The 24,348-nt window shown below is 55.0% G+C and overlaps 1 protein-coding gene and 1 long non-coding RNA gene across 2 annotated transcripts in view; one reads left to right on the forward strand and one right to left on the reverse strand.

Moving 5' to 3' along the window:
- Positions 1 to 24,348, forward strand: part of LOC134678753 (E3 ubiquitin-protein ligase Ufd4) — a 60,955-nt gene that overhangs the window by 26,185 nt on the left and 10,422 nt on the right. Inside the window, exons 20-39 of the mRNA XM_063537483.1 lie at positions 2,165 to 2,294; positions 2,992 to 3,132; positions 3,211 to 3,403; positions 6,647 to 6,863; positions 7,205 to 7,504; positions 7,733 to 7,930; positions 9,824 to 10,041; positions 10,340 to 10,490; positions 10,827 to 10,965; positions 11,466 to 11,635; positions 12,813 to 12,923; positions 13,358 to 13,464; positions 13,729 to 13,864; positions 14,295 to 14,417; positions 14,722 to 14,899; positions 15,892 to 16,138; positions 21,441 to 21,520; positions 22,366 to 22,555; positions 22,878 to 23,018; positions 23,330 to 23,453. Coding sequence (XP_063393553.1) covers positions 2,165 to 2,294; positions 2,992 to 3,132; positions 3,211 to 3,403; positions 6,647 to 6,863; positions 7,205 to 7,504; positions 7,733 to 7,930; positions 9,824 to 10,041; positions 10,340 to 10,490; positions 10,827 to 10,965; positions 11,466 to 11,635; positions 12,813 to 12,923; positions 13,358 to 13,464; positions 13,729 to 13,864; positions 14,295 to 14,417; positions 14,722 to 14,899; positions 15,892 to 16,138; positions 21,441 to 21,520; positions 22,366 to 22,555; positions 22,878 to 23,018; positions 23,330 to 23,453 — 3,294 coding nt within the window. The remainder of the gene's footprint in view (positions 1 to 2,164; positions 2,295 to 2,991; positions 3,133 to 3,210; positions 3,404 to 6,646; positions 6,864 to 7,204; positions 7,505 to 7,732; positions 7,931 to 9,823; positions 10,042 to 10,339; positions 10,491 to 10,826; positions 10,966 to 11,465; positions 11,636 to 12,812; positions 12,924 to 13,357; positions 13,465 to 13,728; positions 13,865 to 14,294; positions 14,418 to 14,721; positions 14,900 to 15,891; positions 16,139 to 21,440; positions 21,521 to 22,365; positions 22,556 to 22,877; positions 23,019 to 23,329; positions 23,454 to 24,348) is intronic.
- Positions 1,272 to 24,238, reverse strand: LOC134678850 (uncharacterized). Its single transcript, XR_010100257.1, has 3 exons — positions 24,138 to 24,238; positions 23,972 to 24,083; positions 1,272 to 1,296 (listed from the first exon to the last, which is right to left on the reverse strand). It is a non-coding gene; the product is annotated as an uncharacterized LOC134678850 (long non-coding RNA).

The raw sequence follows: 24,348 nt of genomic DNA on the forward strand, positions 1-24,348 counted from the left end.
CTTGCTTCAAAACAATTCGTAGTAATGTACCACTCGCCGTGGCACTGCGCGAAGTCTTGAGGAAGCATTTATTCATAAAATTTTACAAGACTCCATATACCTCTTGCGTCGAATGATGGTCCCTATGACGGTTAATTTTTATACGGAGTAGCTGTCACATAAAATGTTTATAGACGTTTTTGGAAGCTAAGCATACTCATTTATTTAAAAATGTAATATTTAATTATGTAATAAAAATGCGGCAAAAATATATTTCTTCAATTATTTTAAAATGGCTGCTATTTAACTGATCACCAGATTTAGTAAAATTTAATACCAAAAAAATATATTTTACCACCCTAAAATAATGAATGATCACCAAAATTATAACACCATTTTAATATGAAATGATTACCAATTTTATAACATTTTACTATCCTTTTAAAGGAAATGACACCAAACTAATCATTATTAACCCAAAAATAGTAAATGATTACCAAATTTCAAACCCCATTTTAATGCGAAATGATAACCAAATTTTTACATCTTGCTATCCTATTAAAGAAAATGACACAAAAATAATCATTGTAAACCCAAAAATAGTAAATGAACACCAAAATTAGAACTCCATTTTAATGTAAAATTATAACCAAATTTTTAAATCTTGCTATCCTATTAAAGAAAATTACCCCAAAATAATCATTGTAAATCCAAAAATAGTAAATGACCACCAAAATTGTAACCAAATTTTTATTAAAAATGTGCAAATATTTATTATAATACTATAAAATTCATTAATCCACTCCGTCACCTTTTTCTAGTAGCATTTTATTTCTGTAACAGTCGCAGTTCTAACCTAACCTAACCTAACCCACTTTTCTAGTAGCATTTCGTTTCTGTAAGGGTCGCAGTTCAAACCTTACCTAACCTACTTTTCTAGTAGCATTTATTTTCTGTATGGGTCGCAATTCAAACCTAACCTAACCCACTTTTCCAGTAGCATTTCTTTTCTGTAAGGGTCGCAGTTCAAACCTAACCTAACCCACTTTTCCAGTAGCATTACTTTTCTGTAAGGGTCGCAGTTCAAACCTAACCTAACCCATTTTTATAGTAGCATTTGGTTTCTGTAAGGGTCGCAATTCAAACCTAACCTAACCCACTTTTCTGATAGCAGTTTGGTTCTGTAAGGGTCGCAGTTCAAACCTAACCTAACCCACTTTTCCAGTAGCATTACTTTTCTGTAAGGGTCGCAGTTCAAACCTAACCTAACCCATTTTTATAGTAGCATTTGGTTTCTGTAAGGGTCGCAATTCAAACCTAACCTAACCCACTTTTCTGATAGCAGTTTGGTTCTGTAAGGGTCGCAGTTCAAACCTAACCTAACCCACTTTTCTAGTAGCATAACGAAATGCTACTAGAAAAGTAGGTAAGTTAGGTAGGTATGCGGTGCGGGGTACGGGGGGTTGAGCGGGAGGGGCTAGTAATTTAGGCATCAGTTTACTTTATTTGGTAATATGTATACATTTTTTGGTAATCATAGTGGTTTATTTAGGTGAAAATATCGCATTAATTTGGTCTTCAAGATTTGGTGATCATTAATGATTTTTGGTGGTCATTCAATATATTTGGTATTTGAATACAATTTGAAGGGCAGTCGTAATTAAAACGGTGGTACTTTTGTATTTTTAGGCCTTATTTTTTTGGTGTTCAGTAATTTTTTTTGGTAAGCATGATTTTTTTATTTAGGGTACCAAAGTATTTTTTGGTGGTCATTATATTTGTAGCCTTTTAAAATAAACCCACCAAAAAGAGACTTCAACGAACTGTCATGTTTTATCCTTTTCTTACAAATACATAAGTCAAAATGACAGATTAAAAAAAAAAACAAATTGAAGCTTGTGGCGTTACTATAGGTACTAAGATTATACTAAACACGGCAAATTTCGAACATCTGAGTTACTAAGGCGTATGACGCGCTAGCGGCACACTCGTCAGATCTGGATAGTCCCTAAGGGCTACTTGCATAATTCATTAACCAGTTGAATCTGGAGTTACCGTGGTTACCGGTACAATTTGACAGTGGGTTAACGGTTTAACCGGTTAACCCCGGGTTAGTGGGATGGTGCAAGTGGCCCTTAGGGGCGTACGACTAGAATGTATACATAAAGTGTCGATGTTGGTGCAGGTGGGGTCGCGCGCGCGCTCGCTGTACGCGCGGCACCTGGCGGGCGCGGCGGGCCGCCAGCCGCGCGCGCCCGTGGCCCGCCTGCGCGCCGTGCTCAAGCTGCTGCAGCGGCAGGCCACCAAGCCCACCAGTAACTACCGTCTTCCCTTCCATTACACGTCGTTACTCTAACGCAGCGGTCGGCAACCTTTTAGCAGCCAAGGCCCACATAGTAGTTAACGAACATGTCGCGGGCCGCACTTTGGTAATATTTGTGACTTTAGCAGACATTGTCGTTCGTCAGTATTATATACAAAATAGCCAGGGAGGCTCGCGGGCCACAAGCGAGAGGTTAGCGGGCCGCGGGTTGCCGACCGCTGCTCTAACGTATACGCAGATTATCTCTTGTCTAATACATATTAGCATTCAAGAATAAAATCTGACATTCCTGTTTTATAAATTAAGTAGAGAACGAGTAAATTCAGCATTAAACTATTTGCCTAAAATGTGAGCTGTCTAAACAGATCTCGAGCCTTTGTGTTAGAGGAGACATCCGGAAAATTGCGGGTCACTGCTGGATGAGATTAGCTCAGGACCGGGACAAGTGGCGTACTAGAAGAGAGGCCTATGCTCAGCAGTGGGCGATAAAGGGCTGATATGATGAACATGTCTTTGCCTCTACCATCAAAATGGCAAACTACCTACATTGGGAGACGGTCTTATATCTATTTAGACTGCTCACACGGTCGGGATTTTTTGGTTTTCGAATAAATACTGTTGCTTTATCTCAACAATTAAATCTGAAAGCTAAATATCGAATATTTCTCTAAACGATTGAATGATCGCAGAAGACTGGCAGCAAGAGATGAACGAAGCCTTGAATCAGTTAACTGAGCTGTTATGCGGAGAGGAACTACTATCCGCCTATGAGCTGCAATCATCAGGGCTCGCACCCGCGCTGCTGCAAGTGCTGTCCCAACAACCTAATGGTAAGTATAAGGGATATCCTGGTTTAATCGGAATTGTACATCTTAATGTGTTTACTCATGTGCGATTCTTGTGTACAGAACCGGCCTCCCAGTACCAGGCGCGCGAAGAGCTCGTCCGGGCCTGGGCCACGGACAGCCGCGCGGGCTGCGCGCTGGCGGCGCGGCTGGTGGGCGTGCTGGAGTCCGTGGAGCGCCTGCCCGTGCACGCGCCCGCCGGCGACGCGCCGCCGCCGCCCTCCACGGCGCTGCACCACCTCACCAAGCGGATCAGGTACTACACGTGTGTGGCGTGGAGCCGGCCGGGCCTGGGCCACGGACAGCCGCGCGGGCTGCGCGCTGGCGGCGCGGCTGGTGGGCGTGCTGGAGTCCGTGGAGCGCCTGCCCGTGCACGCGCCCGCCGGCGACGCGCCGCCGCCGCCCTCCACCGCGCTGCACCACCTCACCAAGCGGATCAGGTACTACACGTGTGTGGCGTGGAGCCGGCCGGGCCTGGGCCACGGACAGCCGCGCGGGCTGCGCGCTGGCGGCGCGGCTGGTGGGCGTGCTGGAGTCCGTGGAGCGCCTGCCCGTGCACGCGCCCGCCGGCGACGCGCCGCCGCCGCCCTCCACCGCGCTGCACCACCTCACCAAGCGGATCAGGTACTACACGTGTGTGGCGTGGAGCCGGCCGGGCCTGGGCCACGGACAGCCGCGCGGGCTGCGCGCTGGCGGCGCGGCTGGTGGGCGTGCTGGAGTCCGTGGAGCGCCTGCCCGTGCACGCGCCCGCCGGCGACGCGCCGCCGCCGCCCTCCACCGCGCTGCACCACCTCACCAAGCGGATCAGGTACTACACGTGTGTGGCGTGGAGCCGGCCGGGCCTGGGCCACGGACAGCCGCGCGGGCTGCGCGCTGGCGGCGCGGCTGGTGGGCGTGCTGGAGTCCGTGGAGCGCCTGCCCGTGCACGCGCCCGCCGGCGACGCGCCGCCGCCGCCCTCCACCGCGCTGCACCACCTCACCAAGCGGATCAGGTACTACACGTGTGTGGCGTGGAGCCGGCCGGGCCTGGGCCACGGACAGCCGCGCGGGCTGCGCGCTGGCGGCGCGGCTGGTGGGCGTGCTGGAGTCCGTGGAGCGCCTGCCCGTGCACGCGCCCGCCGGCGACGCGCCGCCGCCGCCCTCCACCGCGCTGCACCACCTCACCAAGCGGATCAGGTACTACACGTGTGTGGCGTGGAGCCGGCCGGGCCTGGGCCACGGACAGCCGCGCGGGCTGCGCGCTGGCGGCGCGGCTGGTGGGCGTGCTGGAGTCCGTGGAGCGCCTGCCCGTGCACGCGCCCGCCGGCGACGCGCCGCCGCCGCCCTCCACCGCGCTGCACCACCTCACCAAGCGGATCAGGTACTACACGTGTGTGGCGTGGAGCCGGCCGGGCCTGGGCCACGGACAGCCGCGCGGGCTGCGCGCTGGCGGCGCGGCTGGTGGGCGTGCTGGAGTCCGTGGAGCGCCTGCCCGTGCACGCGCCCGCCGGCGACGCGCCGCCGCCGCCCTCCACCGCGCTGCACCACCTCACCAAGCGGATCAGGTACTACACGTGTGTGGCGTGGAGCCGGCCGGGCCTGGGCCACGGACAGCCGCGCGGGCTGCGCGCTGGCGGCGCGGCTGGTGGGCGTGCTGGAGTCCGTGGAGCGCCTGCCCGTGCACGCGCCCGCCGGCGACGCGCCGCCGCCGCCCTCCACCGCGCTGCACCACCTCACCAAGCGGATCAGGTACTACACGTGTGTGGCGTGGAGCCGGCCGGGCCTGGGCCACGGACAGCCGCGCGGGCTGCGCGCTGGCGGCGCGGCTGGTGGGCGTGCTGGAGTCCGTGGAGCGCCTGCCCGTGCACGCGCCCGCCGGCGACGCGCCGCCGCCGCCCTCCACCGCGCTGCACCACCTCACCAAGCGGATCAGGTACTACACGTGTGTGGCGTGGAGCCGGCCGGGCCTGGGCCACGGACAGCCGCGCGGGCTGCGCGCTGGCGGCGCGGCTGGTGGGCGTGCTGGAGTCCGTGGAGCGCCTGCCCGTGCACGCGCCCGCCGGCGACGCGCCGCCGCCGCCCTCCACCGCGCTGCACCACCTCACCAAGCGGATCAGGTACTACACGTGTGTGGCGTGGAGCCGGCCGGGCCTGGGCCACGGACAGCCGCGCGGGCTGCGCGCTGGCGGCGCGGCTGGTGGGCGTGCTGGAGTCCGTGGAGCGCCTGCCCGTGCACGCGCCCGCCGGCGACGCGCCGCCGCCGCCCTCCACCGCGCTGCACCACCTCACCAAGCGGATCAGGTACTACACGTGTGTGGCGTGGAGCCGGCCGGGCCTGGGCCACGGACAGCCGCGCGGGCTGCGCGCTGGCGGCGCGGCTGGTGGGCGTGCTGGAGTCCGTGGAGCGCCTGCCCGTGCACGCGCCCGCCGGCGACGCGCCGCCGCCGCCCTCCACCGCGCTGCACCACCTCACCAAGCGGATCAGGTACTACACGTGTGTGGCGTGGAGCCGGCCGGGCCTGGGCCACGGACAGCCGCGCGGGCTGCGCGCTGGCGGCGCGGCTGGTGGGCGTGCTGGAGTCCGTGGAGCGCCTGCCCGTGCACGCGCCCGCCGGCGACGCGCCGCCGCCGCCCTCCACCGCGCTGCACCACCTCACCAAGCGGATCAGGTACTACACGTGTGTGGCGTGGAGCCGGCCGGGCCTGGGCCACGGACAGCCGCGCGGGCTGCGCGCTGGCGGCGCGGCTGGTGGGCGTGCTGGAGTCCGTGGAGCGCCTGCCCGTGCACGCGCCCGCCGGCGACGCGCCGCCGCCGCCCTCCACCGCGCTGCACCACCTCACCAAGCGGATCAGGTACTACACGTGTGTGGCGTGGAGCCGGCCGGGCCTGGGCCACGGACAGCCGCGCGGGCTGCGCGCTGGCGGCGCGGCTGGTGGGCGTGCTGGAGTCCGTGGAGCGCCTGCCCGTGCACGCGCCCGCCGGCGACGCGCCGCCGCCGCCCTCCACCGCGCTGCACCACCTCACCAAGCGGATCAGGTACTACACGTGTGTGGCGTGGAGCCGGCCGGGCCTGGGCCACGGACAGCCGCGCGGGCTGCGCGCTGGCAGCGCGGCTGGTGGGCGTGCTGGAGTCCGTGGAGCGCCTGCCCGTGCACGCGCCCGCCGGCGACGCGCCGCCGCCGCCCTCCACGGCGCTGCACCACCTCACCAAGCGGATCAGGTACTACACGTGTGTGGCGTGGAGACGTCCGGGCCAGGGACGGCCGAGCGGGCTGCATTGGGTCTTGTTTGATTTTGTCCTTTTGTAGCACGACCTTCGGCCTCGACGCGGCCAGAATCTCCATTACATCTGCCCGAGTTCTGGAACGTTCGTTTTATACGTTACGGTGATGGTTGTTCATCTGCATTTTTCATAATAGGATTGAAAATAGTCTAATTTTTTCTCACCCCTTCAATATCGTTCGATGATCGTTTCACCAATCTTGAAAATTAAGTTTACATTCAAAATTTGCCCATCAGATTACGCGTAGTCCGCGCAAGCGAAGACGGCACCGAAGACCCGGCCAACAGCAACAACGCCGGGCGCAACCTCAAGGTTGAAGCGCTCACCACCGTCCGCCAACTCGAGCGCTTCCTCGCCAAGTCCGTGGCGCGCCAGTGGTACGACATGGAGCGCTCCACATTCAACTTCGTGCAGCGCATCAAGGCCGAGGCGCCGATGGACTTCGTGTACGACGTGAGTATACCCGTCCCGCTCTACCCTGAAGCCCTGACCGTCCGTCAGATCGCGCCCTCACCGAGTCTGTGGCGCGCCAGTGGTACGACATGGAGCGCTCCACCTTCAACTTTATGCAACGCATGAAGGCCGAGGCTTAAAATAATGGCTAGTTGACGAAAAAACGTGCTTCTGTATGGCACAGGACCTTAGACAATACAAAATTACACGCCTTTCATACTTATTATTAATTCTTCATGAAACAGGTCGTAAGACTTTGACGCTCATATGTTCTAAAATAAGTAACCGTTCCTTTGCACGTTGGTAACGCTAGGTACTTAAAAGCGTTGTTTATTCCGCAGCACGATTTCGACGAGAACGGCGTCTTATACTTCATCGGCAGCAACGGGGGCACCGCTGAATGGGTCAACCCGGGAGCTCATGCCCTCGTCTCCGTATGGTCTTCCGACGGCCGCCAATTACCCTACGGTCGCGCCGAAGACGCTCTGTCCCGCTCACCTGAACCGCTGAACGTGCATACGAACGATGACAGACGCGCGTTTATAGCGCTCGATCTCGGCCTGCAGATAATACCTACAGCCTATACGTTGCGGCATGCGAGAGGATATGGACGCTCAGCGCTCAGAAATTGGCTCTTCCAGGTTTGTGAAATAAACGTCAGGTCGTTGTTATGATTTTGCCTAGACGCGATCCCCTGATCTTCGCTCGGACACCAACTACCTTACTCGTCTCACACTCCATCTCGGGCTGAATTTTTATTGGATAAAACGTTCTACAGCTCTCCTTATGACCACTTCTTCGTTATCGTGCACTAGCCCTTATTATCTAGTAAAATTGTTAGGCTGGCATTACAATGGTTCATATTTCAGATGTCCGCGGACGGCATGTCATGGTCAACCCTACTGGCGCATAGCGACGAGCAAGCACTTCAAGAACCAGGCAGCACGGCCACGTGGCGCCTGCGCGCCGACGCGCCCTACCGCTACCTGCGCGTGCAGCAGAACGGCAAGAACGCCTCCGGGCAATCACACTACCTGTCGCTCTCCGGCCTCGAGATATACGGCAAGGTATGTAATACTGACTGAGCAGAGACACGCACTAATCGTGCCTCTGCTTCCTTGCCTTAATCTGTGTTCTTAGGTAGAGTTCGGTCTTGGATCGAGTTTCGTCATGCAACAGCCCCAGGATGCTCTGTTTTGGGTTGCCATTAACATTAGAATCTTCTTTCAAGTGCTAATCAGTACTAGACCACTCTGAAGTTTTATTTGAAAGGTAGTTTGTAGCCGTCGGCAGGGTTTCATCCTCACACTCTATAGCCTAAATGGTCGCGCACTGTGCGGTTTAAGAGGAATTTCCTCCCGTGGACGCTCAGACTGTTGAACGAGCTCCCTGCCGAGGTTCTCCCGAGTGTCTACATTATGGAGTTCTTCAAAATGTAGCACCTCTGGAGTTGCAGGCGTCTATAGGCTACGACTGCTTACCATCGGGAGGCCGTATGCTTGTTTGACATCGATGTGGTATAAAAAAAAACCGGGCAAGTGCGAGTCGGACTCGCGCACGAAGGGTTCCGTACCATAATGCAAAAAAGGCAAAAAAAAAACGATCACCCATCCAAGTACTGACCCCGCCCGACGTTGCTTAACTTCGGTCAAAAATCACGTTTGTTGTATGGGAGCCCCATTTAAATCTTTATTTTATTCTGTTTTTAGTATTTGTTGTTATAGCGGCAACAGAAATACATCATCTGTGAAAATTTCAACTGTCTAGCTATCACGGTTCGTGAGATACAGCCTGGTGACAGACGGACGGACGGACGGACGGACGGACAGCGAAGTCTTAGTAATAGGGTCCCGTTTTACCCTTTGGGTACGGAACCCTAAAAACACAACTGCGTTTTGTAAACAAACTTAACGTGTACATTAAAAATGTCATACATACTCGTACTTAACCCAAATGTTAACAACGTTAGAGTCTAGACGACAGAAAAAAGGTCTGCTCTTCGTACCGGATACATATTTAATTTTAAAGGGACAGATTTAACGAAATTAAACTCTATATGAGAGCGGTCAGTGCCCTCGTGAAAAGAATTAACTATATTGTTGGGTTAACTTTTTATGTCACGGTCGTCGCGCTTCGCTCGCTCAATGTCGGCCAAATACGTGCGTGAAATTGGCTCTCTGTTGTAACTTTTTGCTAGCTTTTATTTCTCTTTATTTTTTGTATTCGTATGTAAGTTGTCTGTTTCAAAAAGTTATTGTTTTTTATCTCTTGCTTTTTTGTTAAATAAGAATTCTGTTACATAACTAACATTCAATTAATTAGTCATTTGTACACAGTAAATCGTCAATATGAATATGTACGTATAAAGGGTTGTGAAGCTTCAAGCGTCTATAGGCTACGGTGTTCGCTCACCACGTCTTATGTTGTTGTTTTCCAATGCCGCACAAAGCAATATTTACTAAGGTTTTTTTTTGCGATCGACTGTTTTGTAAACATTATAAATTTTTCAAAGCTGAAAAAGCTTCTTTCGACAACGTTTAAAATACTGGACTCTGGACATAATCTTAAACGTTGCAAACGCTGGACATAGTCTTAAAATGCCTTTGCTAATCCTAATCATTCCAATTATTGTGGTTCGAACGCACCACATTCTGTTTGTTTTGTCGAATTAAGGGTTACCTACACCACGGCTTATTATCCATCCGAGTGGAGTTTATGTGTGTGAGTGGAAGTCTCGGTCTAAAATTTAAAAAGTAACTTCTTGCCTAATGCGTTCTGGCAAGATGTCGATCGAATATCGACAAACACCAAACGAAAACATAATGTATCGGGTTGACGGATGCTACGAAAAGTCACGTGACCGTTTCCATACATTATTTTAGTTTCGATTGGCGTTTTCTATAGACGATGGTCATCTCGGCTAGGCTCGCAGATAAGATAGCGTGTATGTGGTGCGGCAGGTGGTGAGCGTGTGGTCGACGCCGCCGCGGCAGTGCTGGGGCGGGTCGGGCGGGTCGGGCGGCGCGCGCTCGCGGCGCTGGTCGCGCGGCGCGCGCGGGCTGTGCGCCGGCGCCAAGGTGGCGCGCGGGCCCGACTGGAAGTGGCGCGACCAGGACGGCAGCCCGCCCGGCCTCGGCACCGTCACCTCCGACCTGCACAACGGCTGGGTCGACGTCAGGTACCATTACCGACGTGCATAATACTGACTATTCTTTAGCTTTATTGCAAATGCACAAGGTCTACACCACAGGATGACTTACCGGCACACGCATCTGCGTCTACACGTAGCGAATGCGTCTGGTTTCGAAGTGCTACTTTTACGACGTCATCTCGTTTGGGCGGTATCATTTCTTTGCGTTATCAGTATGTTTTGTGCATCAATATTTTCTCTGATAGCGATCAATCTCGATTTTCTGTTAGGTTAGAATGAGTCACAATAAATGACGTTAATGATGGGTATTGTTTGTGTGTGTCAGGTGGGAACACGGCGGGCGGAACTCATACCGCATGGGCGCCGAGGGCAAGTTCGACCTGAAGGTGGTGAGCGGCGGCGCGGCCGAGGGCGCGCGCGGCGGCCGCAAGTCCCACTCCACCCCCAGCCTGCCCGACGCCACCGCGCAGGACCAGGTCACTCTACACTCTATTTCACGCCAGGGATTGTAGAAACTGTTCTTAGGCACATGAGAGTACTATCGTGGCTTTCGTGCATCAGAATATAGAATAGACCGCTTCCCCGCCCCTTATGCTTTAGCCCTTATGACCGGAATCAAAATCGTATGTGATGTGCTGATGTGTCACAACAAAGCGCCAGACGACGAATACCCGACACCTCTGCTAAAGATGAATTCAGCTGTGTTTCATACAACGGTTTTTAGTTTCAGAGTTAGGCAACGGTGAACTTTTTGGCCCGCATACATTTTAAGGGCATACAAAGTTTCTAAAATATTATTTGTCGTTGATTAGGTGTCAGTAGCATCAACCGAGCAAGCGTCCTCGGCTGACAACATATCGGGCGAAGAGATGGCCAGCAACATGACGCGGCCGCGCATGCACACCGCCGACCTGTCCGCGATCAACAACTCCACTCATCACATCAACACAGGTAACACCAACTTCTGTGTGTATAAGTTTGATTTAACCTCTAGCCGTTTACAAATTAAAACTTGCCACGACAAAAGGTTTGTCAAAACAAAGGGTGAAAATACAATCGAGTGGAAGTCCTTTTTAAAGGCACCGGGACGACTAGAGCTTAAAACCTACGTACAGATTTTAAATAGAGCTGTTCCGGATAGACGAGGAATTACTTTCAAAGATTTAGTGTAAGCTTGCGTAGACTGACCCAAGATTTTTAGGAAAAGACTTCTCAAAAACTCAACGACTCGGCACATGAAATACTTGTATATAAATTACCGGCAAATTAGTTATTCCTGGTAATTTTACCTCAGCCTAGCCTAGTACTGTGACTAGCCTGTCTACTATGCGGTATGATGCTGAGCTTTAAATATTCATATACCCAACGTCCGTGCTAGAGCCGCAGGGGCATATTTTGAATTGCTTATGTTAAAAAACTAGTTGACGATCGTGAAGACCTCTCGTTGGTAGATCTGGCGACGATCGTGGAGTCTCTAACGCTGGGCGCGGAGGGCAACAACTGCATCGCCGAGCTCAGCGGCAACTCGTTCGCCAACATGGAGCTGGGGCCCACCAGCATCACGGACATCACCAAGCCGTATCCGGCCAAGGAGCCGCTGCCGGAGGCGAATTCACAAGAGGTTTGTTAGCTTTGAATTTAAAAAGTATGCACCGGCATTCAAATTCAGAAATTAAAAAAAAAAAACAATAATTTGCCTTGGCAAGGGCTCTTTAACAAGTCAATACAACATTACAGTGACATCATATAGTGACATGAAAAAATATAGCAAAATTTATAACTACAACATCCAATACTTGGATAAACATTGTCTACGTACTACAAAAACAAAACTGTGGCTGGGTTTCTGTTCGATTTTCAAACTAACAAAATCATCAACTACTCATACAAACTAACTACTCAAACTAATCAAATCAACTATTTCGTACATTAGGAAAAGTTCAAACGTCAGTGGTAAATTTTAGATTTTTTCTTGGACCTTATAGGTTCGTCGTGACAAATTCCAAAACTTACAACTCTCTTTGTTTGATGTGAAAACAGAGCAGAGAGAAATCAGCGGTAGACGCGGTTTATGCCTTGACGAGGTAGGCAGGTATATTTCCAGCAATGACTCCCGCTATTTCAATGCGATAGGGTTCAATCTTGCGTAATTTCTGACACCGGTATTCCTGTTAAAAGGGTAATTTAAACAAGTTGTCATGAATAGGAACGTTGCTCCCGTGGACCAAACAATAATGCTGACGTGGCGTTGTCAAACGCGTTCCTGGCCATACCGGCTGCACTCCTGAGGCAACTTCATGCGATGCGACCTCCTGGCCTGTACATACAGGTCCTTGTCCTATTTAGGACTAATTCTAATTCTAAATTGTGTAGTTTGACATATAATGTATTAGTAAAATGCATTTAAAATAGGGTAATTATTTAATTAGTTATGACATTAGATTCTGGATTTTCATAAATTAAAATTCATTCTTATTGTAAGGTTGCGTAGACTTTACTTGTAGGACAAAAAATCTAGGCGCCGCTAGTTTTTTGATTAGAATGATTTTAGCGACATAGTGTTTCGAGTCTTTGAAACTTGAGATGATATACGAACAGAATTAATATGTCATTATCATCTTGGCGTCAATCCCGGCTGTGCCCCTGCGCGGGTTCGAACAGAATTAATATATATGTAGCTAAATTGGTAGTATCGATTACCGTAATACTTTTAGATTGTTGTATCAGTCCTTCATAGTTATGTGATTTAATTTCAAGAATAATTTCAAGATTTGTTAAATATTTTTGTCGATGTATAGTGTGAAGACAACGAAAGCGGAGAGGGCCAGTATGATGAGCACAACAAAAATGATGGACAGGGCAGCGGCTCGGGCACGATGAGTGCCAGCGAACCGGATCTCACACAACAGGTATCAAAAACCCACCCACCTACCTAAAGGTTGTCTGAGAGATCGCTCTTTAGCGATAAGACCGCCTGTTGTCTGCCTCTTCATTTAATAAATTGTTTATTTTCTTTTGTATCTTTTTACTGAAGTGTGCCAATAAAGAGTATTCTATCTATCTATCTATCTATGTAATGTGCCTATGTCTCGACTATCCCATTTATTGTTTACGACATATTCTAAAAACTATAATGCTCGAAGCTGCAATTCTGAAGGACCGTTCAGGAAGGCTTCAGCAAATATTAAAATTCGAAGATCCGCTATTTATCTCTAGCGTTCTCGCCATAAAGTGGCAACAGAGTTTTAACTAAAACTACTGTAAAAGGGTCCAGTCAATAAATTCCCGGAATGTATTTATCTACCGAGTAAACCGTGTGGTTAAGCATGGTCGTGTGGTGCAGGGTGCGGCGCGGCTGCTGGAGTCGCTGGGCGCGGCGCGCGGCGCGGGCCGCGGCACCACCCCGCAGCGCGCCGCGCGCACCAACCACTCCGCCGGCCTGTTCCCCAGGTATGCCCGGACCGCTTACTACTGAGGGCTGATTTAGACGGCGCACGAACTCGCATGCGATTTTAGTGACATAGCGGACTGTTGGTTACGTTCAATCGACCGACCGATCAAAAGCCGCAATGGTATGAAACTCGCATGCGAGTTCTCGCATCGTCTAAGTCGGGCTTAATTTACTGAAGAATATACTAACTCCATTCTGACAAATAAAGTAATACAAAGGTCTCATTATAAGAAAACATTTCTAAATTGTGTGTAATGTTATAGTTTGGTGCGACTCGCGTTGTCGAGCAACTTCCCCGGCGGGCTGCTGTCTGCGGCGCAGAGCTACCCTTCGCTCGCACCCAACGCGCAAAACGCTCTCACCCTCTCCCTCACGTCTACTTCCAGCGAGAGCGAGCAGGTAACAATTTTATCAATATTGATAAATACGACACAGATTTTTATACAAAATCTTTGTTATAACACTTACATGTTTTTTTTTATCTTGCTTGTATTTGTTTAACATGAACGCTCCATCCAGCCGCAAGCTACGCTCAAGTGTCCGCTCAGTTCGTACGCTAACTTATCAGCTTTACTGACAAAACTATGAATCATTACGTAAAGTAAAATTTAACGTGACAGACGGTTTAGTGCAATCGACCTTAAGGGTGGTATTCCACCTGTCCAATTTCTTGGTCCAATCTGTTTTTGCATCTCACATATTGCTTAATGAGAGAGTGAGACGTAATAACATGGGACCAAGAAATTAGACAGATGGAATACCATCCTTATTAGATACGTTTTATATTCGATTTGGTGTCCTTTGGCTAACTCAGCACTTATGTCGGCAGGTGTCTCTGGAAGACTTCCTGGAGTCATGCCGCGCGCCCGCGCTCCTCGCCGAGCTGGAGGACGACGACGACGGCGACGACGCGCTCGACAGCGACAAGGAGAACGAGCCCGCCTACCAGGAGGTACATGCCTGTCTAGGAGGACCTCCTACTGATGCGTCCCGTGCCCTCGCAGCTTGCCGAACAGGCTCGTCATCGGCTTCCTAGCATTTTCATAAGCATTAAAAAGTAGTCTAATACCGGTCGAGAAATGGGCCCCTGGTCAAACTACTATACTGTAACGTAATGCCTGGAGTTTTCATTTGTTTTTATCTTACCTCCTGATCATGACTTTTTTTGTTGACAACGGCAATAGGAAAGGTCGATGAGGGTGGGTCTTGCATTGAGTAAAGTTGTAACACGGCATACGTTACTGTGTTACGTACAGGTATCCCGCAACCTGCTGTCTCTTATGGAAGAGGAGGCGTTGGAAGCGGTCCGCGGAGGCCTCGGACAGCGCGCGCGGCGTCCGTGGGACGACGAGTTCGTGCTGAAGCGGCAGTTCTCCGCGCTCATACCCGCCTTCGACCCGCGCCCCGGCCGCACCAACCTCAACCAGACCGTCGGTGAGTACTGTCGTCGATGAAGGAACGTCGCAGGCTAGACACTAAGGCATGGAGGAATGGTAGAAGAGGTAGTGTTTTGGCTATAAAACATGTTGTTGTTTCATCGATCGCTTTGCCAGAATTTTAGGAAAGAAATTTCTGCAGCCGGCTGTGGCGCACCTACAACGTGTGTAGTGGCGATGGACCGTGCCATACGATTGGTCGTAAATGGATTGTCAAATGTTATCGTAGATGCATGACCTAGCTACCGCATATCAGTGGCGGCGCGTCAAATATATCCATAGGCAAGCCGGGGCTAATTTAGCTTACATATTTCCTTTACAACTCTGCTCAAACTTCCAAAAACAGGCAAGGCGGTGGGAATCGGCTTTTATGGACGCGCCACCACTGCCGCATATGTATGAGGTCGTAAAATGTTATTTAGGCACTTGTCCCACCGCCGACGATGAGCGATAAGCGAGTAGAACGATAAACTAGAAACGAGTGGGCGAGCGGCGAGAAGCGAGTGTTAGCTCCAATAGTTTTGTCGCTCGGCTATAGGCGAGTGTTCGAGTGCGACGGACTATTACTCGCGTCACTCGCTCGGGCGGTGCAGCGTAGCCGAACACGCAGACGTCGCAGACTTGTTCAAACTACGAAGCGAGCATCGCCGAGCGAGTACCGCTTTATCTTATCGCGGCGACAAACTAGTAGAGCGAATGTTCTCGCCGGCAGTGTGAACAGCCAGCGATGAACTATTAATATATGTGTCTCTTTTATTACTAACACAGGATCTTAATCTTTTGTTCGTTTCTTGGGCGAGAAAATCGCCGATAGTTAATCGCTTACTCGCTCTTGGTGGGACAAGTGCCTTACTTCAGCTGTAAAACTAGGGTTTCCATAATATAAACACCGGTTTACGCTTCTATTAAGTATTAGATACTTTTTTTATGTCTATCTGACGCCGTCAAGTTTGCGAGTTCTCGTTCGTTTATTCAAGCTCGCCCTTCCAGATCTCGACATACCCTTAAACGAGTCGTCCGACACGGAGGAGCCCGCGCCGGCGAGCAGCCCCCCCGCGTCGCCCGCGCCCGCGGCCCCCCCCGCGGCGCCCCCGCGGCTGCCCGCGCTGCGCCTGGTGCTGAGCTCGGGCGCCGCCTCGCTGCCGCTGGAGCGCCCCGACTGGACCGTGTACCGCGCCGTCGTGCAGCTCAACCAGCGCCACAACCACCACGACTCGCACAGGGACACCACCTACACGTGAGTATACTAACCCCGCGGCCCCCCCGCGGCGCCCCCGCGGCTGCCCGCGCTGCGCCTGGTGCTGAGCTCGGGCGCCGCCTCGCTGCCGCTGGAGCGCCCCGACTGGACCGTGTACCGCGCCGTCGTGCAGCTCAACCAGCGCCACAACCACCACGACTCGCACAGGGACACCACCTACACGTGAGTATACTAACCCCGCGGCCCCCCCGCGGCGCCCCCGCGGCTGCCCGCGCTGCGCCTGGTGCTGAGCTCGGGCGCCGCCTCGCTGCCGCTGGAGCGCCCCGACTGGACCGTGTACCGCGCCGTCGTGCAGCTCAACCAGCGCCACAACCACCACGACTCGCACAGGGACACCACCTACACGTGAGTATACTAACCCCGCGGCCCCCCCGCGGCGCCCCCGCGGCTGCCCGCGCTGCGCCTGGTGCTGAGCTCGGGCGCCGCCTCGCTGCCGCTGGAGCGCCCCGACTGGACCGTGTACCGCGCCGTCGTGCAGCTCAACCAGCGCCACAACCACCACGACTCGCACAGGGACACCACCTACACGTGAGTATACTAACCCCGCGGCCCCCCCGCGGCGCCCCCGCGGCTGCCCGCGCTGCGCCTGGTGCTGAGCTCGGGCGCCGCCTCGCTGCCGCTGGAGCGCCCCGACTGGACCGTGTACCGCGCCGTCGTGCAGCTCAACCAGCGCCACAACCACCACGACTCGCACAGGGACACCACCTACACGTGAGTATACTAACCCCGCGGCCCCCCCGCGGCGCCCCCGCGGCTGCCCGCGCTGCGCCTGGTGCTGAGCTCGGGCGCCGCCTCGCTGCCGCTGGAGCGCCCCGACTGGACCGTGTACCGCGCCGTCGTGCAGCTCAACCAGCGCCACAACCACCACGACTCGCACAGGGACACCACCTACACGTGAGTATACTAACCCCGCGGCCCCCCCGCGGCGCCCCCGCGGCTGCCCGCGCTGCGCCTGGTGCTGAGCTCGGGCGCCGCCTCGCTGCCGCTGGAGCGCCCCGACTGGACCGTGTACCGCGCCGTCGTGCAGCTCAACCAGCGCCACAACCACCACGACTCGCACAGGGACACCACCTACACGTGAGTATACTAACCCCGCGGCCCCCCCGCGGCGCCCCCGCGGCTGCCCGCGCTGCGCCTGGTGCTGAGCTCGGGCGCCGCCTCGCTGCCGCTGGAGCGCCCCGACTGGACCGTGTACCGCGCCGTCGTGCAGCTCAACCAGCGCCACAACCACCACGACTCGCACAGGGACACCACCTACACGTGAGTATACTAACCCCGCGGCCCCCCCGCGGCGCCCCCGCGGCTGCCCGCGCTGCGCCTGGTGCTGAGCTCGGGCGCCGCCTCGCTGCCGCTGGAGCGCCCCGACTGGACCGTGTACCGCGCCGTCGTGCAGCTCAACCAGCGCCACAACCACCACGACTCGCACAGGGACACCACCTACACGTGAGTATACTAACCCCGCGGCCCCCCCGCGGCGCCCCCGCGGCTGCCCGCGCTGCGCCTGGTGCTGAGCTCGGGCGCCGCCTCGCTGCCGCTGGAGCGCCCCGACTGGACCGTGTACCGCGCCGTCGTGCAGCTCAACCAGCGCCACAACCACCACGACTCGCACAGGGACACCACCTACACGTGAGTATACTAACCCCGCGGCCCCCCCGCGGCGCCCCCGCGGCTGCCCGCGCTGCGCCTGGTGCTGAGCTCGGGCGCCGCCTCGCTGCCGCTGGAGCGCCCCGACTGGACCGTGTACCGCGCCGTCGTGCAGCTCAACCAGCGCCACAACCACCACGACTCGCACAGGGACACCACCTACACGTGAGTATACTAACCCCGCGGCCCCCCCGCGGCGCCCCCGCGGCTGCCCGCGCTGCGCCTGGTGCTGAGCTCGGGCGCCGCCTCGCTGCCGCTGGAGCGCCCCGACTGGACCGTGTACCGCGCCGTCGTGCAGCTCAACCAGCGCCACAACCACCACGACTCGCACAGGGACACCACCTACACGTGAGTATACTAACCCCGCGGCCCCCCCGCGGCTGCCCGCGCTGCGCCTGGTGCTGAGCTCGGGCGCCGCCTCGCTGCCGCTGGAGCGCCCCGACTGGACCGTGTACCGCGCCGTCGTGCAGCTCAACCAGCGCCACAACCACCACGACTCGCACAGGGACACCACCTACACGTGAGTATACTAACCCCGCGGCCCCCCCGCGGCGCCCCCGCGGCTGCCCGCGCTGCGCCTGGTGCTGAGCTCGGGCGCCGCCTCGCTGCCGCTGGAGCGCCCCGACTGGACCGTGTACCGCGCCGTCGTGCAGCTCAACCAGCGCCACAACCACCACGACTCGCACAGGGACACCACCTACACGTGAGTATACTAACCCCGCGGCCCCCCCGCGGCGCCCCCGCGGCTGCCCGCGCTGCGCCTGGTGCTGAGCTCGGGCGCCGCCTCGCTGCCGCTGGAGCGCCCCGACTGGACCGTGTACCGCGCCGTCGTGCAGCTCAACCAGCGCCACAACCACCACGACTCGCACAGGGACACCACCTACACGTGAGTATACTAACCCCGCGGCCCCCCCGCGGCGCCCCCGCGGCTGCCCGCGCTGCGCCTGGTGCTGAGCTCGGGCGCCGCCTCGCTGCCGCTGGAGCGCCCCGACTGGACCGTGTACCGCGCCGTCGTGCAGCTCAACCAGCGCCACAACCACCACGACTCGCACAGGGACACCACCTACACGTGAGTATACTAACCCCGCGGCCCCCCCGCGGCGCCCCCGCGGCTGCCCGCGCTGCGCCTGGTGCTGAGCTCGGGCGCCGCCTCGCTGCCGCTGGAGCGCCCCGACTGGACCGTGTACCGCGCCGTCGTGCAGCTCAACCAGCGCCACAACCACCACGACTCGCACAGGGACACCACCTACACGTGAGTATACTAACCCCGCGGCCCCCCCGCGGCGCCCCCGCGGCTGCCCGCGCTGCGCCTGGTGCTGAGCTCGGGCGCCGCCTCGCTGCCGCTGGAGCGCCCCGACTGGACCGTGTACCGCGCCGTCGTGCAGCTCAACCAGCGCCACAACCACCACGACTCGCACAGGGACACCACCTACACGTGAGTATACTAACCCCGCGGCCCCCCCGCGGCGCCCCCGCGGCTGCCCGCGCTGCGCCTGGTGCTGAGCTCGGGCGCCGCCTCGCTGCCGCTGGAGCGCCCCGACTGGACCGTGTACCGCGCCGTCGTGCAGCTCAACCAGCGCCACAACCACCACGACTCGCACAGGGACACCACCTACACGTGAGTATACTAACCCCGCGGCCCCCCCGCGGCGCCCCCGCGGCTGCCCGCGCTGCGCCTGGTGCTGAGCTCGGGCGCCGCCTCGCTGCCGCTGGAGCGCCCCGACTGGACCGTGTACCGCGCCGTCGTGCAGCTCAACCAGCGCCACAACCACCACGACTCGCACAGGGACACCACCTACACGTGAGTATACTAACCCCGCGGCCCCCCCGCGGCGCCCCCGCGGCTGCCCGCGCTGCGCCTGGTGCTGAGCTCGGGCGCCGCCTCGCTGCCGCTGGAGCGCCCCGACTGGACCGTGTACCGCGCCGTCGTGCAGCTCAACCAGCGCCACAACCACCACGACTCGCACAGGGACACCACCTACACGTGAGTATACTAACCCCGCGGCCCCCCCGCGGCGCCCCCGCGGCTGCCCGCGCTGCGCCTGGTGCTGAGCTCGGGCGCCGCCTCGCTGCCGCTGGAGCGCCCCGACTGGACCGTGTACCGCGCCGTCGTGCAGCTCAACCAGCGCCACAACCACCACGACTCGCACAGGGACACCACCTACACGTGAGTATACTAACCCCGCGGCCCCCCCGCGGCGCCCCCGCGGCTGCCCGCGCTGCGCCTGGTGCTGAGCTCGGGCGCCGCCTCGCTGCCGCTGGAGCGCCCCGACTGGACCGTGTACCGCGCCGTCGTGCAGCTCAACCAGCGCCACAACCACCACGACTCGCACAGGGACACCACCTACACGTGAGTATACTAACCCCGCGGCCCCCCCGCGGCTGCCCGCGCTGCGCCTGGTGCTGAGCTCGGGCGCCGCCTCGCTGCCGCTGGAGCGCCCCGACTGGACCGTGTACCGCGCCGTCGTGCAGCTCAACCAGCGCCACAACCACCACGACTCGCACAGGGACACCACCTACACGTGAGTATACTAACCCCGCGGCCCCCCCGCGGCGCCCCCGCGGCTGCCCGCGCTGCGCCTGGTGCTGAGCTCGGGCGCCGCCTCGCTGCCGCTGGAGCGCCCCGACTGGACCGTGTACCGCGCCGTCGTGCAGCTCAACCAGCGCCACAACCACCACGACTCGCACAGGGACACCACCTACACGTGAGTATACTAACCCCGCGGCCCCCCCGCGGCGCCCCCGCGGCTGCCCGCGCTGCGCCTGGTGCTGAGCTCGGGCGCCGCCTCGCTGCCGCTGGAGCGCCCCGACTGGACCGTGTACCGCGCCGTCGTGCAGCTCAACCAGCGCCACAACCACCACGACTCGCACAGGGACACCACCTACACGTGAGTATACTAACCCCGCGGCCCCCCCGCGGCGCCCCCGCGGCTGCCCGCGCTGCGCCTGGTGCTGAGCTCGGGCGCCGCCTCGCTGCCGCTGGAGCGCCCCGACTGGACCGTGTACCGCGCCGTCGTGCAGCTCAACCAGCGCCACAACCACCACGACTCGCACAGGGACACCACCTACACGTGAGTATACTAACCCCGCGGCCCCCCCGCGGCGCCCCCGCGGCTGCCCGCGCTGCGCCTGGTGCTGAGCTCGGGCGCCGCCTCGCTGCCGCTGGAGCGCCCCGACTGGACCGTGTACCGCGCCGTCGTGCAGCTCAACCAGCGCCACAACCACCACGACTCGCACAGGGACACCACCTACACGTGAGTATACTAACCCCGCGGCCCCCCCGCGGCGCCCCCGCGGCTGCCCGCGCTGCGCCTGGTGCTGAGCTCGGGCGCCGCCTCGCTGCCGCTGGAGCGCCCCGACTGGACCGTGTACCGCGCCGTCGTGCAGCTCAACCAGCGCCACAACCACCACGACTCGCACAGGGACACCACCTACACGTCAGTATACTGACCCCCTCACATCATGGACCTACACATCCTTTTACAGATATTAATATTTTGTTAAAAAGAAATGGTCTACTTGGGACTACCTAGTGGATAAACTTTATTTTGAATTTCTCCTCCTCTCTCCTGAAAACTTCCGTTCTCGATTCTTTGCTTGATACAACTGCAACTTTAATATCCTTATCTGTTCTCAGATTAACATATAAAGAAGTGGAGGGAATGGAAACGTTTGCCGCGTCCAGTGATAGCGAAGACGACGAACCGGGAGATCCAGGTAAGCAGAAACAACTGTTTCTTTCTACTCGTCGACTGTAATTCTTGAATTAAGAATACGAGTACCAAACTGCAATTGGGTATGTTTAAATATATGGGCTCCCAACTCAACTATAATATTCATTTCGATACAGTTTAGTCAATTATAATGAAACTGACCAATCACAGCTCGCCGCGATCAAGAGGACGAAACAAAACCATAGCTCAAATTAATTATTTATTTTAGGTTGTATAGTAGAAACAATTGGTTCATAAGTCAGAAACGCGTATGTGACACCCTTAATATAGCAACATCAATAGACTACGAAAACCACTTAGGGTCGGTTGCACCAAACTGTTCGTGTTCGTAAGAGTTCGCTAAATTTTTATGTATGGAAAGTTTCATAGTAAAGCGCCGGGGCGCGCCGGCTGACGTTGATCAGTCTGTCAAATGTGGTTGGTGCAACTGGCCCTTAGTGTTGCATGTTAGTCTCCATAGGCTACGGTAGCCAAAGAAAACAACTGTCTAAAAATTTTATTTAGCGCGGAGCAAGCACCAGGGCCTCATGAGTTACGAGAAGGTGTCGTTCACTAGCCCGCTAGGCCGAGCGGCCGGGGCGCGTACCACTATGAAGTTATCGCGCTGCTCGCGTATCTTACTTAGCTGTATTGGTATGTTTGTATGATTCTACCTGCTAAGCCTCGAGAAATGATCTCATCTTACTCTTAAATAGTATGTCACTAGTGGTAACTGTGAGACCATCAGGTGTCAAACACATCTCAGTGCTGGATAGCTTCGAAGCCAGTTTTTTGCGCGGAGGTAGTTGCGTGTGTCGCTTTCCACGCTACAATATTGCATTGTTACAGAGCGAGGCGTGTCAGGCGCCGAGGGAGCCGAAGGCGCCGCGGCGGCGGTGTGCGTGCGCGTGCTGCGCCGCCTGCGCGCCGTCGCGCCCGCGCTGCCGCCCGACGCCTTCCTCTCCACCAAGCTCACCAACAAGCTGCACCAGCAGCTGCAGGACCCGCTGGCTCTCGCCGCGCACGCCGCGCCGCACTGGTGAGTGCCCCCTGCACAAGCAAACAAAAATTGTAGCCATGCAGACGGATGTAACATTTTATACGTATGCGTGTTTCATCGCCGACGCTTATCCATCAAACTTACCAATAAGCTGCACCAGCATCTGCAGAGCTCACCGCGCTGTTAGACTAGCCCCGATTGCCGTTGAAATACGTTCGGTGGACGCGCCTTGCACGCATTACATACAAATGCCAAAATACCGACATCGCTTGATGCCTGCGTTTATCTACATAGAACTAGCTGCATGGTGTTGCGTCTCGACCTGTGATCATTCTATTAGTAACTTTGGTTACTTTGCCAGGTGCCAACAACTGAACGACTGGTGCCCATTCCTGTTCCCGCTGGAGACGCGGCAGATGTTCTTCGCGTGCACGGCGTTCGGCACCTCGCGCACCATCGTGTGGCTGCAGGCGCAGCGCGACCGAGCGCTGGACCGACAGAGGTACCATCATATACAATACAAAAGAACTGATAGCTTTCGGGATGTTTCTAAGCTTCGAAAGTTTCCATTCCTATAGAAACCCCTGTGTACAAATGAAATCGATGTGCAAACACAACATAAGGATTTAAGCAAAATGTTGTATTTTTGTGTAAGCTTGTGGATTATTTTATGGCTTTATTCGAAACTATGTTGAAAACGTTATAAAAGAGTTAACTCGACGTTGCTACCATAAAATTGTGATGAACAAACGCATTTTTCGATTTAGCGTGCACCTTAATTTCAGTTCCTAAATGTTTTCTTTTGATACACAGAGCCGGCAACACGGTGTCGCCACGTCGCGCGGAATTAGAAGCGACGGAGTTCCGCATGGGTCGTCTGCGGCACGAACGCGTGCGCATCCCACGCCAACCTAACCTGCTGCGATCCGCTATGCAGGTAAGTTGTAGTCCATGTGCTGTAAGACAAAGCCTAACCAAAGAAGGAAAGATATCAACGAGTCGCTAGCAGTTGAGCTTGCACTTCGTTTCAGCGGGTCTTGTGAAATAGCTTTGTCAGTATATACTTTGTTTAGATATATTCAAGTGCAAGCTTCGTCGCCTAAACACGATTAAAAACGGGTGTGTAATGATCGATATAAAAATAATTAATATATTTTCTGTAGATATAACAACATTTAATATAATTTCAGAAAATATAATAACTCATTTTGTATAATATACATTTGGTATATTATTAAAATGTTTCATATCATTTTGTATAATTATCTTTTGATATAACACTCATTTATTATAACGATCATGTGATATAATGCTCATTTATTATATAAGTATTATTATATAAGTATTATTCGGTATAATATTAAAGTAAAGGTATTTTTATGGCGACATATGTAAATGTTTAACGCAGATTAGGTAGTGATTTGTTTTGTGTAATGGACGCAATTCTAACCTAACCTAACCTACTTTTCTGGTAGCGGTTCGTTTAGTGTAATGGACGCAATTCTAACCTAACCTAACCTACTTTTCTGGTAGCGGTTCGTTTTGTGTAGGGGTCGCAGTTCTTAACCTAACCTAGTATTCTGGTAGCGGTTGGTTTTGTGTAGGGGTCGCAGTTCTTAACCTTACCTACCTAGTTATAAATAGCAGTTCGTTATACGTAGAAAGAGTATCGTTTTTTGTAGTGTGTAATAGTAAATGCGGATTTATATATCTAATACATTATATCAACAATTCTACTTTAGATTAAATAACTTTATATCATAAATTCAGTTTAGAAAATATGCATTATACTTGAAGAATGTTATGCTAAATGTTATTAGATCAATTAATCT

The sequence above is a fragment of the Cydia fagiglandana genome, chromosome 1, assembly GCF_963556715.1.
Source record: "Cydia fagiglandana chromosome 1, ilCydFagi1.1, whole genome shotgun sequence".
NCBI lineage: Eukaryota > Metazoa > Arthropoda > Insecta > Lepidoptera > Tortricidae > Cydia > Cydia fagiglandana.